General features: G+C 32.7%; 1 protein-coding gene across 12 annotated transcripts in view; it reads right to left on the bottom strand.

Moving 5' to 3' along the window:
- Positions 1 to 348: 348 nt before the first annotated feature.
- The window catches only part of RBM26 (RNA binding motif protein 26), a 77,349-nt gene continuing 62,978 nt past the window's right edge, over positions 349 to 14,719 (bottom strand). For 6 of the 12 annotated variants that reach the window (XM_063102367.1, XM_063102368.1, XM_063102369.1 and 3 more), the window contains exons 20-22: positions 12,138 to 12,281; positions 2,327 to 2,440; positions 349 to 608 (exon numbers count right to left, since the gene is read on the bottom strand). In XM_063102367.1, the coding sequence (XP_062958437.1) occupies positions 519 to 608; positions 2,327 to 2,440; positions 12,138 to 12,281 (348 nt within the window). In that variant the 3' untranslated portion in view covers positions 349 to 518. The remainder of the gene's footprint in view (positions 609 to 2,326; positions 2,441 to 12,137; positions 12,282 to 14,719) is intronic. The other 6 variants (XM_063102374.1, XM_063102375.1, XM_063102376.1 and 3 more) reach the window with 1 other exon arrangement.

Here is a 14,719-nt window from a genome sequence, read left to right as displayed (position 1 = left end):
ATATACAAGTCCAACAAAAGCCTAATACATAGTAAAGCCTAAGCATACTACTATGTAATATTATGAATACATAACTTGGAGACTTTAGTTAGAGTACTATGTTATCTATTCATTTTTGAAAACATTCATTAAGATTTTAAATGCAAATTCATTCCTTATTTGGAGTAAAACAAAATCTTCTAAGTTATAACAAGTATTGGTCATAAGTTTTCAGACCTATTAATTAAATTACAAAGAACCCAAAGAATTCTGTAATGTTCAGTAGAAGTATGTAATAAAAACATTGCATATGTTTCTAGTGTGATGTCTTTAGCAATTGTTTACTGAAATAAAATGCAAACATCAATCTTTCAAAATACAGGATCAGAAGGTAGTTTTCTTCTCTTTTGTCTATTTGTGAAATCCATCTTCATCACATTTTACCAAAAATTGTTTTTACAAATATGTAAAAGTACATTAGATAATACTAATGAAACACAGGTAGAGTTCTAGCATATGCAGATCAATGATCAGTCAAATCATCTTCTCCAAGAACGAGATTCATTGTCCTCTTCTTCTTCATCATCATCCTGAAGTAATGAGTCATCCACCAAAGACTCTTCCTGAAACTTTAGGTTAAAATGTATTTAGGAATTTACCCAAAAAAAAAAAAAAAAAAAAAAAAAAGAAAGAAAGAAAAGAAAAGAAAAAAGGTGATACTTTTAAATACTGATCTCTCTCAACAGAGTTGAATACAAAAGGTATTTCTATAGCTAGAACATTCAAGAAACAAAGAAAAGCAACCTTTATCCATTCAATGGTTTCTCTATATCTATCTTATTGCTTGCATGAAACAGGCACTAACAAAATACCAAAGTAAACCTCTGTATATGCCATTTCTCCTGCCTCTCTTTACCAAATTATGCCATCTTCTATACCTTCAAAATATTGCTCAATATTTTTTAAAAAAAGAAAACAATAAGTTTTCTGACTTACCCTGTCTAAACCTGAATGCTAAATCAACCAAAAACTTGTATAAAATTCTATCAATACTTATACCTCTTTTCTGCCATATGAAACAAACATTTTCTTCTACAGCATTCCTTTCTTTTCCCCCTTCCCTTCATAAAAGCTTCTCAGACTGCTTTTAAAACTTTTCAAAATACCTAATACCAGGAGCTCTCCTGCTTTTCTCCCCATTCAATTCAAACTCATGGAAGGACAAAGGTATAATCTAAAATATAAAATGACAAATCATGTATATGAGTTTCAAAATATACATTTTATTTTTGCATTTGACTATGGATATGTATAACAGCCTTGAAATGCTCTTCAAGCAAAATGAAATGCCATTATGAAAATCTAACAAAGGTAAAAATATGGAATCAGTTTCCTACCTTATCTTTAAATCTTAACTTCAACTTCTTCCTACAGCTTATTTCATGATTAAGCAAGAGTTGCTTACTTTTAAGTTTTTGTTTTCAAAGGGCTCTCTCACTTCACTGTTCTATATGCCCACACTTCAGCCAGAGTAACTGCTGTTACCCAAGAAAAACACACTCTTCCATACCTATCCTGAATCTTATCTCTGCCATCAGATTAATTACTGTTATCCAAGAAATATGCACTCTTCCATACCTAAACTGATGCTTATCCCTCTGTTTAAAATACCTCTCTCAACTATATTCCTAGCACCACCTCTTGGTTATGAAAGCTATTTTATCACTTAGGACCTACCTCCACTGTCAATACCTCCTCTTTCGAGGTTCTTCTGGACAGAAACAATCACTCTTTCCTCTAGGTTCCCACAGCAAGATGTTCAAATCTTTATTCAGCAAACCAGTCTGCCTTTTATTATAATTAGTTTCTTATGTGTCTGCCACCACCCCCCTTTCCAGATTATAAGCTCCTTGATAGGGACCGTGTCTTATTCATTGTTGTGCCTAGCACGGTATCTACCATATAGCAGGCATTCATTTTAATGAACTAAAATGATATGAATTAAAATAAAGGAAAGCTGAAATGTTAATAAAGCAATAGAGCAGAATAGATACTCTAAAACTTAAAATATTAAGATTTCCTGTGGATAAAAATCTAATAATTATTGTCTTCTAAGAGTAAATGAAAACTGACTATATATATGATTTTCAAGTATTCTCTTGGGATTAGAATCCACAGTTCTCACTGATCCAGAAAATTTTAAGTTGTCTGCATTTATCTTATAAACCCTGCCTGGAACATGGCTCAGGAATAAAAGTTTTATGTTAAAATCACAGCCATAAAAATCACATTTTATATAAAAACTATGAACAATGAATGTCAAAATCAAGTGGAAAAAAAAACATACTTCCTCTTCATCGGGTTCAACTTCTTCTGTTTCAACAGCTGAAATACTAGTTATTGGTTTATTCCATGCCAGTTTTAGATCCTGCCCTTTGAAACGAGCTCCATGAACTGCAGCCTAAAATAATCAAAAACATTGGAATACAGAACATTAATAATTTCTGAAAAAAAATAAATTTTACAGTGTCTAATATTTAAATTGAAATAACTAAAAACAGCTAAAGATAGTAGCTATCTATTTGCTTGCTTTACGGTTGTTTATTCTCAATTTACTATTTATTATTTACTTTTTATGGTTGTTTACCATAAAAACAGACTAGTGACTGAAAATTCCTTAAAAAAAAAAAACTTAAAAACAAGAACAATTTCTCTTAATTCAGTAGAGCTACTTCACTAGTGGCCAATATTTGACTAGAAGAAATATGTCCACATGTTTACAATATAATAATAGCTGCTATTTAAGACAACAATCCCAAGGCACTTCAAGATCCTGGCTACTGCTCTGAATCAATGTCTAAATTAGGATCAACAAGCTAAATATATTCACTGCATTTTAACTGTTGTCAATTTACAACAGTTAGATACAGGTAGATACAGTAACTATTAACTAGAACCTAAGAAATGTAAGAATAATTGTGCACATGTAAAATACATTTTCAAATTATACCAATGAACACAATAATTACAAAAGTTTGATGTGCAACTAACACAAATATAAATATCTCAAAAAAGAAAAAATCCCCTGAACTTTTCTACTGAAAAAATACAGTATTTCCTACAAAGCTTTTATAAGTGAATTGATAAAACTCGAATGTAGGAAATAGTCAAGTCTAAGTACTGCTACATTAAGTGGCTGGTCTGGAAAGAGTGCATTTAAATTACAGTAACATGAACTAACATAAATCAATGTTAGCAACATACCGAAATAACTCATAGTCACAAAAGATTTATAGTACAATCTCAAAGTACAGCATAATGTAAAATGTAGAAACAATTATATGTTCAATGACATCTGAACATGAGTTGTGTGATATTAAAGTCCCCAGGTATAAATTTTAAATCTGCACATATAAATTTATGATAAATTTAAAAGATACTATGCCTATTAAAATGCAGCTCAGGAGTTTTTAGTCCATATCCTCATCACAATGTCATACAAATAGAATTTTTTAAAAGTGCTAATAAATAAATTTAAATTCAGAAACAACTGCAATTTTTTGAAGCTACAACCATTACATAAAAATACATCATATTACTGTAAGGAATTCCAATCGCCTCATGCAAAATGCCTACTCATCTTTCCATTCAGTTAAAATAATTTCTCCTAAAAAGCAAAAATGTTACTGAAATTTTCTACAATAAGTTCTTGACAAAAGTTTCTGATGACAAATTTATACATCTCTATATTCAGCACACTTCTTCAAATTATAAAGTGACTCTACAACAACTTTCTAAAGTTTCAGTTGTAAAACTATTTACAGATGATTTTCAAAATCAGGTATATTTAACTTATTAACTTTCCTCCATTAGGAACTTTTGACTATTAGGTTGTGTAAATTTTTAAAATAATAAGTTTTTTGCTTTGTAAAGATGCAAATTTCTTCAAGAGAACTTAAAATTTCTATGTTAAAAGAAACGTTATATTCCACAATTACTTTCATTTTAATAAAAACTGTTTTTATAATAATCAGAAATTTTTTTAAAAAAATCTCAGGTAACTTGCAGCATAAAATCTTCAAAGTTTAAAAAATTTCTTCTGCACCCCAAGCATTTTATATTTTTAAAAAATCCAGAATTTCAGACCACATAATATAAAATATTATAATCCTTGAAAATCCTATTCCTACGACATAACCACTATTTTATGAATGGTTCAGAATAAAGTCCTAAAAATATTTTCTACACACATACTAAAAGGATCTGTGTATAAAAATATGTTTGATATGTACATGGGAACATACTTCACTGATTTATAACTTCCTACTTATATTATTGACCCAATTTTTTCATCGATACCTTTCAATATTCATACGAACAGATCTGTCACTTTTCTTGAACGGCGCTCTACGTATACATATACATAATAATATATTTAGCATAATTAAGCCCATTTCTATAGACATAATATATTTGGGAGCCCCAAATCTGAGAGGGCACTTGCGTAGTGTTTGCCTATTCCAAAAAACTCACCTGGTACTTCAATAGGTAGAGACATCGGTTTATTAGACTTATGGAAGTCGCTGACAACAGCCAGCCAGATATCCGGGCTGCCATGGGGTACATACAACAGTTACACAGTGAACAGATCAAAGTAGGGGTGTAAATCATTTGCAGGCATATGCAGACCCTCACCCAGCTCACATAACTCAGAGTGCAGGGGAGATCTGTCTGAGTAGATAAGTTAATCTACTGCTACTCTCCCACCCCAGAGTGCTTTAACACTAGCATGCTAATTTAATTTACTTAAGGTCCCTGCTTCCTCCAGTCTTCCATTTGTCTTAAAGGGGATGTGCCTTTCCTTGGGTAACTACCTTGGCCAGGGATAGTTTCCCAGTGGGTAGGGGGAACTCTGATATGCACGTGGAGGGGGAATAAGTCTATATCTATGTCCAGCATTTACCTTACACATGAACAACCATGTGTATCTGTGTACCTTGTGTGACTCTCCATAGAAATAAGATGTTTCTTGGCTTTTTTCAAGATCTGGCTGGCTTGTATTTTTTAATTAAATGGAATTTTGTCATATTTATGGCAAAATATTTTCCCCAACTGGATTTCATTTATCATGCATGTTTTTATTGGAGGGGAAGGGGTTCTTGTTCTCTTTTTTTATTTTTTGCGATGAAGAAGTTTTAAGTTTTCATGTACTAGAATTTATCAATATTTTCCTTTATGAATATTGTGCCATGCCTTAAAAAGCTCTCTCCACACTAAGACTTTCCAGAAATCCCCTAGTTTTTTTACTAGTTTATGCATTAAAAAAGGAAAAAAACGTATCCAATAGAATTTATTTAGATATAAAAAAAAAGCCTTATTTTTTCCAAACCAGTCAGTTGTCCCAACACCATTTCCTGAATGATCTGCTTTATTCTGATTTAAAACATCTCCGTTGTGATTTACTAAAAATATATACTTGAGTCTATTTCTGAATTCTACTTTGCTCTATTATCTATTTTATACTATTATATTATTTTTTTATTTCATAATGAATTCAGTACCATTCTTCACCCCTTTCACAATATTCGTTATTCTGATGTTACTTTGTCCTTGTGAACTTCAGAATCTTTTGTTCTGTTTCAAGTTCATTATCATACTGTCTTAATTACTGCTGCTTAATAATGTAATATGAACTAGATCAGTGGTTTCCATAACAATGTACTGTGGCAGTGCTTCAAGAGTTTTGCAAACATTTCATTAACATGCACTTTAAAAAATAAACTTCATAATCATTTGTAAAATGTTAAATGTGCTCTATAGGATGTTTACTTGAGCAAGGTGGTAATAGTCATAAAGGTGGAAGTGGGCTAAATGTAAAAATCCACAAAAAAAGAAAAGTGGGGAAAAATAACCTCAGATGAAGAAAAATTGAATTTTCTCATCTAAATGAAAAAACAGTTGATAATCTACATAAAAAAGACAAATTTTACAAAACTACCAAAGTACCAAGCTAAAGACAGAATTTCTACAAAAGTTTTTAAAAAGATACATTTAAAAAAAATTATTAGATCTTGATAGTTCCACAGACTAATTCTACTAAACTTCTAAAAAGTTTATTATCTCCAATGCTACTTAAATTAGCTTAGAGTAGAAAGATGGAAACTTTCAAATTACTTTTTATAACGTCAGGTAATATTGACACCTGATGAAAATAATACCCCTCCCCTGATTTAAAAAGTAAAAAGAAAAAAATTTTAAAATTAAAAAAGTATAGATTGATTTCGGTGATTTATCAAAGAAAAATACAATAAATGAGATTTATAACAGCAGTAAATAGTTAGTTCAATATTGTAAGGAAATAGCATAAGTGATTCATTTTCAGGAATAGCTTAGCAAAGGGTGTCTAACTGGCTCAACCCAAAAGTTGTTTAACTGGCTCAGCCCAAAGGGTGTTTAACTGGCTCAACCCATTCCCAGAGAGTCCCTGAAGGGGCAGAGCTCAGAAGCAGCATGTCACTCTTCAGAAATGACTTTTCAAGATGGTGGTTAGTCATTAGCCCTTTGTTCTCTTCCTTTCCTGGTTCTTCTCCCTTCACAGCACTTTTGGCGGGCCTTTTTCGGGGGCTTGCCCTGAGCCATCAGACAAAGGAATTCCTTACAAGGGGATAACAAATCTTCGGTGTCGTCCAGGAAGACTGTACACCCCATAGTACTCAGCCAATGAGGAACTGGGGGAGGGACCTGTCCACTAGGGAATAAATTGCTTGCTGTAACTGTTTCGTGTGTGCCTGCCCATCAGACACCTGATCTTGCAAAACCGTTATTAAAGTCTTGCTTCACTGTACCTCATGTCTCCGTGTCCATTCTTTGGCACTGGTGGGTGAGGGTATTTCTCACAAACATTAAGCAGCAGTATAAATAGATGAAATGAAGGAAAAAAAACTCATTGTTTTATAAATACACAAAAGGCAAGATAAAAATCCATTTCTGATCAAAAATCTCTATACTGTCCCCCCCTCCCCAACCGGGAGACCTTGGTGTTCTCAGTACCACGCTCCTCCAAGTGTCCAGTTTTTAATAAATCAGGAATACTGTAGTTTGTAGTCTACCTTAACACAAAAAAAGTCAGCATTGTACATAATACTAAAACTACTAGAACCATTTTCATGAACAAGACACTATTATTACTAATGTTTTTAACATTTTTCTAAAGGTACTAACTATGAAATAACTGGAAAACTGTCATTATTTATTGATATGACTGAATAAATACCTGAAAAACCCAACAGAACAAAATTGAAACTACCAAAAGATCATGGCAGTTACATATTTAATAAAAACAGATGAATAGTTTTCCTACAATCAGTACAAAATATAATGGAAGAAAAGATTTCATTTAGAATAGCAATTAAACATAAACTATTGGTGCTGAAATTTATAAGCAATATAGTTGTACATGGTCTACATAAAGAAAACCTTAAAACTAATGAGCAATATAACTGTATAACGAAAAACTTGAAGTGATCTTAGAGGATACAAAAAGACTGAAGAACTTGAAAGACAATGAGGTTCTATTGGAAGACTTAGTATTATTAAGATGTTAATTCTCCCAGTGAAGCTCAATGATAACCATATGAAAATTCATTTTATAATTCTAATTTCTACGTGTAAAAAAGTCTGTTTTAGCTTTTTATTTACAGCCTTGCCTCCACCCCTTTGACTATTTATTGCTTACAGAAAATTAGGAAGAAGGAACACAGGCATACACACAACAGAAGGAAAAAAGGCTGAAGATCTGATGAAGAAGAAAAAACTATGACAATTATGATATGGGTTCCACATCTTGTAAAAAAAATGGTTCTGAAAATAATTAAGTTTGAAAAAAAGCTGGGTTTAGCAAAATTAAAACAGGTTTGTTTACCTCCTGACTTCTTAAGTTATTTACATTGTGATTCTAAATGAAATATACAAAATACAGCTTTTCACAAGCTTATCAGATAAGAGAATCCTTTGTTAGAGGAGCTCTTGCAGAACCAATGTTCAGCAAAAACTGGGGAAAACTAACCTAAAATATAGATAATTACAGAAGAGTTGAAGCTGCAATCCTAGTGCACCTCACATTTTTGGTAAAGATAATGATAAAACTAATCTATAAAAGTGGCTAAAAGTTTATTAATATTTGCAATAACCACAGTAATACAGTGTTTAGGCAGGAGTTATATTAAATGACCACAAATACAAAAAAAAAAGGTAAAATCTATTTTTCAGAATTTATAAGGAAAGACTTTAATTATTGAGTTCAAGACACAGGGCCACTTTCTCACAAACTTCAGGCCTAGAGTTACTAATTCTCGTAGCACAGTGCCTATCATATAGCAGTATTTAATAACTATTAAGTAAATCAGTAAAAGCACACACACACAAAACTCTGCTATGTACATAATTTGATTTCTTTTGATTGAATCCACGTACACATATTGTCCTTGCTATAAATATGCCATTTACTCAATCTGCGCCATCAGCTTCTTTTGATTGCTGATGTTGGCACTATTCTCTATGAACCCAATTCTACACTTCTAACCTCAGGTACAAAGAATGAGAGTTTTTCATTTACTCTATCTTGTGTCTCACTGATTTACTAATCATTCCTCATTTTGAAAAAAAGCACGACAGTAATATAAATAATAGCTAACAGTAAGAGGACTTACTCTGTCTCAGGCACTCTTCTTAGTACCTTACATGTTTTGAATCAGTAAATTCTCACAACTACTGGGAGCTGAGGGATGGGTATCAAAAAACGCGTCAGTAGAATCAGATTCTTTGCTTTTGATATAAAAAACTACAGCTCTTTGAGTATGAGATTACAGGTTTCATCTTTGGACTAATTCTGCTAAAATAAGAATTTAACCGTCCCTATTCTGAAAACAACATCCTGATCTACAAAGTTACTGGAACAATTCAAAGTAGAAAAAATAACATTCTAATCAGTCATGAGAAGTGGCTACTTCTTTCTGTCCTGTTTGGGTACTTATCCAACTTTAGTATGTTGGCATGGTGATAGACAAACAGGAAAACAGAAAATTACCAGGAACCATCTTCTAACTAACTAGAGTCAAACCATAACCATCTTAATGCAAAGCTAAAAGTGTTCTGCATATATTCTTACTCTACAAAATGCTTCAATATTTTTCCTGGGAAAAATTTCTTACTTTTCACTTATACCTGAATGTCTCAATTACCTTATTTTTACACTTTCACCTTGAAATACTATACATCTAATGATTATAGAAAATAAAGGGAAATTCATTCAATCATCTAGGACAATGGTCCAGAAAATAAGAACAACGTAATATTTGGAAATAAAACATTGGCAAAAGTTAACAGATTTCTTTTCTTGGGAAGGCCTATCCTTTATCTGGAGTTCATGCCCTCCTACATTTTTGGTGTTAAAACTTATTTTATATAATGATGGTGGACAGTACATAGCAATCATTTTTTTTTTAAAAGCATTACTCCTTGGCAAAATAAAAAACTGGCCCCCCATGGCAAACACCCTAAGTTTTTAAATTCCTAACTTTACTGTTCCCTGAAATCCACAAGTCTGAAAACCACTGCTCTACTCAATATCCCATTTGTATAAAATAAGCTTTAACTTAACTTTCTTTCACTTTCAAAATAGAATGTTACAAAATTTTAAGAAATCTATTGGGTTAAGGAAATTTTTGTTTAACAACTTTTACAATTAAATTCCAAATGTTCATCATAGCACTGGTAGTTATTCCTTTCAGCCTACTGCTGTAAATCCAACAAAAATAGTTATTTGCCCTGAGTAGGTAACTCTTATTAGGCCTATCTTGCCCTTAGTTACTCTGCCATTTATTCAACCATCATACAATTCAGTGTTAATCTTTCTTATACACTGACCCCTGGTCTTTTTAACTGATTGCCGTTCATTCTGGAAAATATACTGTGGGGAAAACAGAAAAATTTAGTCAGGCTCTCTGGACAATTCTTGTAAACAAGTTCTGTGTGGGTGGAGTTAGTGCGCATGTGCATCAATTTTTAGTTTTGTTACTATTCTGTGTTCTTCAGTTTGTGAAGCAGAAGCTGGCCCTCAGAGCTCATGTCTGAAAAAAGAGCATGTTTACTCTGCTGGCAGCTGCTCAGTTTTTCTTTGGACTTTGCTGGTAGCAGTTGAGTTTCAGAGTTTCTCTTTGGACCGTCTAGGTATTAGATGTGTGTGTGCTGAATACAAAGACTATTCCTTCTTAAACCAAGGCTCCAAGGACCTTTTTGGTAGTTACCTAGCTCATAGACCTGCACGTGAAGGGTTTGTGAATGGGCTCGAGGGGTCTGTGACCGCCAGACCCTAGCCCTAGCTCTACATATACACACTGTAAAAACATATAAAGATATACATCTAAAGTAGAAAAAGCAAGACCCAAGAAAGGAGGTTTATGTTAACAGGTCTTACCAAGAGCAAAACTTCCAAAAATTATCTAAGAGGTAGGATAGTTTTTTTTTCTTAGCCATATAAATAAGCAGGGAGTAGTACATATTTTTTTCAATTCCTACTAAATCCATAAACTTGATAATATTTTAACCATTCATACAATAACTACCATTGTTTATAATATCTCTACTTTCTAGAAAATAAACAGAATATACAGATACTACTCAAATAGACTAACTAATAATAGACTGAAAATTGTCACTGAAGCCATCATTGAAAGGAAGCTTATTCTAAACTTGTACTCAACAATACCTTTGAGAGAAAACTCAATCAAAAATCTACTTTTTTCAATATAACATACACACACATACGGTTTACAAGAAAGCTTTAAACTCTCACCAATTACAAATTACTTTTTACTTTCACAAAAGATCTTTAAATGAAGTTACTCAAAACTAGACTTAAAAGAGAAAACTCTAGGATCAAGAATTCCTATGCTATAAAATAATTCATTATCCTCACCTCCTCACCACCAACAACCGAAATCACATCATTCCAGGGTTCCAGCCAAACACTTCTGAGACTTAACAGACCCACAGTCTTAAAATGGTTACAATGCCCTGAGAACAACTCCTACAAGGTAAGCCTTAACAATGTACCATCATTGTGCTGGCAGGGAGAGTATTCACTACAAAGAGGATAAATCAATTTAGAAGGTTTTTCAAAACTTATTTAGATCACAATCAACTTAAAACTTCTTTTTTTTTTTTTCTTGTCTTTTTCGTGACCGGACTCAGCCAGTGAGTGCACCGGCCATTCCTATATAGGATCCGAACCTGTGGTGGGAGCGTCACTGCGCTCCCAGCTCCGCACTCTCCCGAACTTCTAAAAAGCATCTCATTCTTCCATTCACATAAATGTGGTTAACTGTTTGGGAAACTATTACATCCTTGGAAAAATGACAAGGACAAAATAGTTATGATGTCTTCTCTACAATTCCTGAAGAAAGAACACAAAGGACTAAAACGGCTCCTATGAATTCCCCACACCTCACTCCCATTTTCCTTAAAAAAAATTTTCAAACCCAAAAGAAACGCAAGGTTGCATATACTTCTAATCAGTCTTTGGAAAGACAATTCAAGATACAGTTTAAGACAACTATACTAAGAGAAACCTAAAAGCTAGAGTTATATACCATGTTGGGCAAAAAAAGTAGTAGAGGTCTGGTTGGGGGTACATTGAGTTAGAAACATTTCTTTAGAGTTCAGTCTGCTGGGATTGAGAAGCAGCAGTTGAGGGACGGTTTAGAAGGGCAGACATCAGGATTATACTCTCAGTTTCTACCTTATCCCTCACCATTCATTCTGCCAAAGCAGACCTTGTTCTGGGTCACTTAAAGAAATAATAACAGAAAGTGGGGTGGCCCTATCTCCTGTGAAAAAGAAAGGAAGTAGAATTCCTGGTGTGGCAAGACAAAACAATGTGACATTCAACTTGGTGACTAACTATATTCTAATCATATGTTATATATAGAATTGCTTAACTGCATTAGGACATTCTTCGTGGGCATGAATTCCATTTCAAATGTTCTACTTACTGTCAAAGCATAGTTATTTAGAAAGTTAAAAATTCATTTACATTAAAACTTAAAAGTAATATTTATAATCATTTAAATCTAAATTTTTGATTGTTTTTTAATACTTACTGCTTCAGCTTCTGCTCTTGTCTTGAATGTAATTACTGCATGAAGTGAAGAGTCATCAATCTGACAATCTTCAATTTCACCATATTGCTTTAAATTAGAAAAAAGTATTTCCTCCAAATAAATATTTTGAAGCACCCAAAAATCCTAATGGTATTTAAAACATTAAAATACTAATAAATATAATTCAGAATATAAAACAATTCAAACTCGTTAACAGAAAAGAATGGTGAATAATTCATTTTAGTACGATCCCACACTTTCCAGAATTAGTGAAACTTGAACTATTTTTCAAATGAAGAAAACAATGATCAAAGCCTGAGCTTCCTTACTGACCTTCCTCTTATACTCATCACTCCAATCCCATGACATGCTAAATTCTTCCTTAAGCAGAATACTGCATCCTCAGAACATTCTATGAATTTCTGATACCATTCCCAATAAATGGGGGAAAAAAGATTCAGAGAATTTAAGTAATTTTACCAAAGTCAGTCAATTAGTATCAGAGTCCAGATCTCTTAATTCAAAAGCTTAACATTCTAACTGACCATGCTTCACTTACTCTATAGAGTCCACATTTAAAAGCTAAACACATTACATTATGCTTGTTCTGGTTTGTTGCAATTTTTTCCCCATATGTAGAAGGATTTTTCTACAATCAGCAACCTTTACCACATAAAATCCGAGTCCTTTATATATCATTACTAATACTTTCCTTCTTACCTCAAAATTATAACCATAATCTCATTAAATATACACACACAAATCATAGAGAAAAACTCTGTATAGTAAAGAGAATAGACTCTAGAGTTACTCAGATCTCCCATCTACCAGTTACCAGCTATGTAAACCTGAACAAATTTTCATGCTTCATTTTCCTCATCTCTAAAATGGGCATACTAAAGGTATCTATCTCATAGGGCTATCCAAATAATTCATAATATAATAAATTATTATAAGGCATTCAAAATAATACCTGACAAAAAGTAAGTGCTCTATAGGCTTTAGTTATAATTTTCATTACTATTATTAACAGTCCCAGTGGAAAAATAAATCATTTTGTTAATCACAAGCTGTAATAATCAATGGTCCTTTAATAATGTAGGTTTTTTTCTCTGATATCTACCATTTGTTCAAATCACAGGTTGAGATAGTGAGGCTAAACTTTAAACCTGCACTCTTATTTAAGACATAATTTTAAAAAGTGAATTACCAATGCTAACTTTTGAGTTGAGTTCAAATATCCAAATGCATGTAAAAATTTCCATTTAGAGGCTCTGAATAGTTCTCAAACCAAAGCTATCTTAGTCTCACCAAAATAATATCATAACAAACTCACCTTGTTCATTTGGATTATTTTAGCATATTCACAGCTAGTTTTCTGATTAGCTGTATTACTATACGCAAGACACTTAAGTTATCTAGATCTCCTTTCCCTTGTGGAAGGTGTGGAAGTGGGGTGCATAGCAGGGAAGAGTTGGGCTAGATTATCTCCAAGCTCCTTTCTAGTTCTCTGATTCCTTTCTTTATCCCTTTGAATTCATCAAGCACAGGACTGTCCAGACTCCTCATCCTTAAATATTAATTATTTTAGTTATTTCTTAAACATAAACCATGTCTTTCAATACCTCTTTATGTCTTGATAAAGAAGCTGTCACTGCAGCAAGCCTGGAATATGAGTGTCAAACGCTTAAGTCTGAATTTTCAAAAGGTCATTTGCGTACCTGTCTACAAGCTTATCTATCCTTTAAGATCTAAACTCCAGTTTTACTACCTCATGAAACTTTCTTCTACTATTCTTTTTTCCCCACATATGCCAGTGTGAAAGACACTTCTGTGAAGTTACTGAATTATTTGTAGTGTTTAATAAATTGAACTTGACTATAAGTTATGTTTGCAGTTTGTTTTAACTGGTTTGTGTTAAACAGATATATGCAAAAGCCCTGGGAGTAAAGAACTGGTATTTCCTTCATATCTCCAGAGCACTTAATGGAATTCTGAGGGTAAAACTGATGCTTAGTAACTAACCTGTGGGTAACACTAAGAACCACAACATTTTAGCTGAAAGGGCCTTTATTTAGGCAGGTATAATCTTCTCCACTCTGCACGAGCTAAATAAATCCCAGCAAGTCCAAGTTAAATAATGGATTAGCAGGGACTAGAATCCCATCCTCCTTTCTCATAGATCAATCTATTACCATTAGATAGACTCTCTTTAACAATACCCTAGCACTGACTAAGGCAACTACAAGATCATATATCAAAATTTTGTCTTATTTCAATTCTGGGTCAGCTAGAGTTCAAGAATATAATCAGCAAATATAAAATTCCATTTTAATTTTTTTATCAATCTGGATGGCCTATGTGACATTAAATTTTTCCTTAAAAGTGAGTATCAAATAAGACTAAACTACAGGCTTCCCTCTCTAAAACAAGAGTTTAAATCAGTCACTTCACATTATCTGAAATCCTACCAAGTATAAGAATAACATTTCTTCTAGATAATTAAATAAAAAACCTACAGTTGCTGATTTTTAAATAACAAAAGATTATTATAGATTAATCAAACCTTTGTTCACATTAGT

The sequence above is a fragment of the Cynocephalus volans genome, chromosome 7 (assembly GCF_027409185.1).
Source record: "Cynocephalus volans isolate mCynVol1 chromosome 7, mCynVol1.pri, whole genome shotgun sequence".
NCBI lineage: Eukaryota > Metazoa > Chordata > Mammalia > Dermoptera > Cynocephalidae > Cynocephalus > Cynocephalus volans.
The sequence above is the reverse complement of the archived record's forward strand: the minus strand, read 5'-3'. Positions and strand labels throughout refer to the sequence as shown.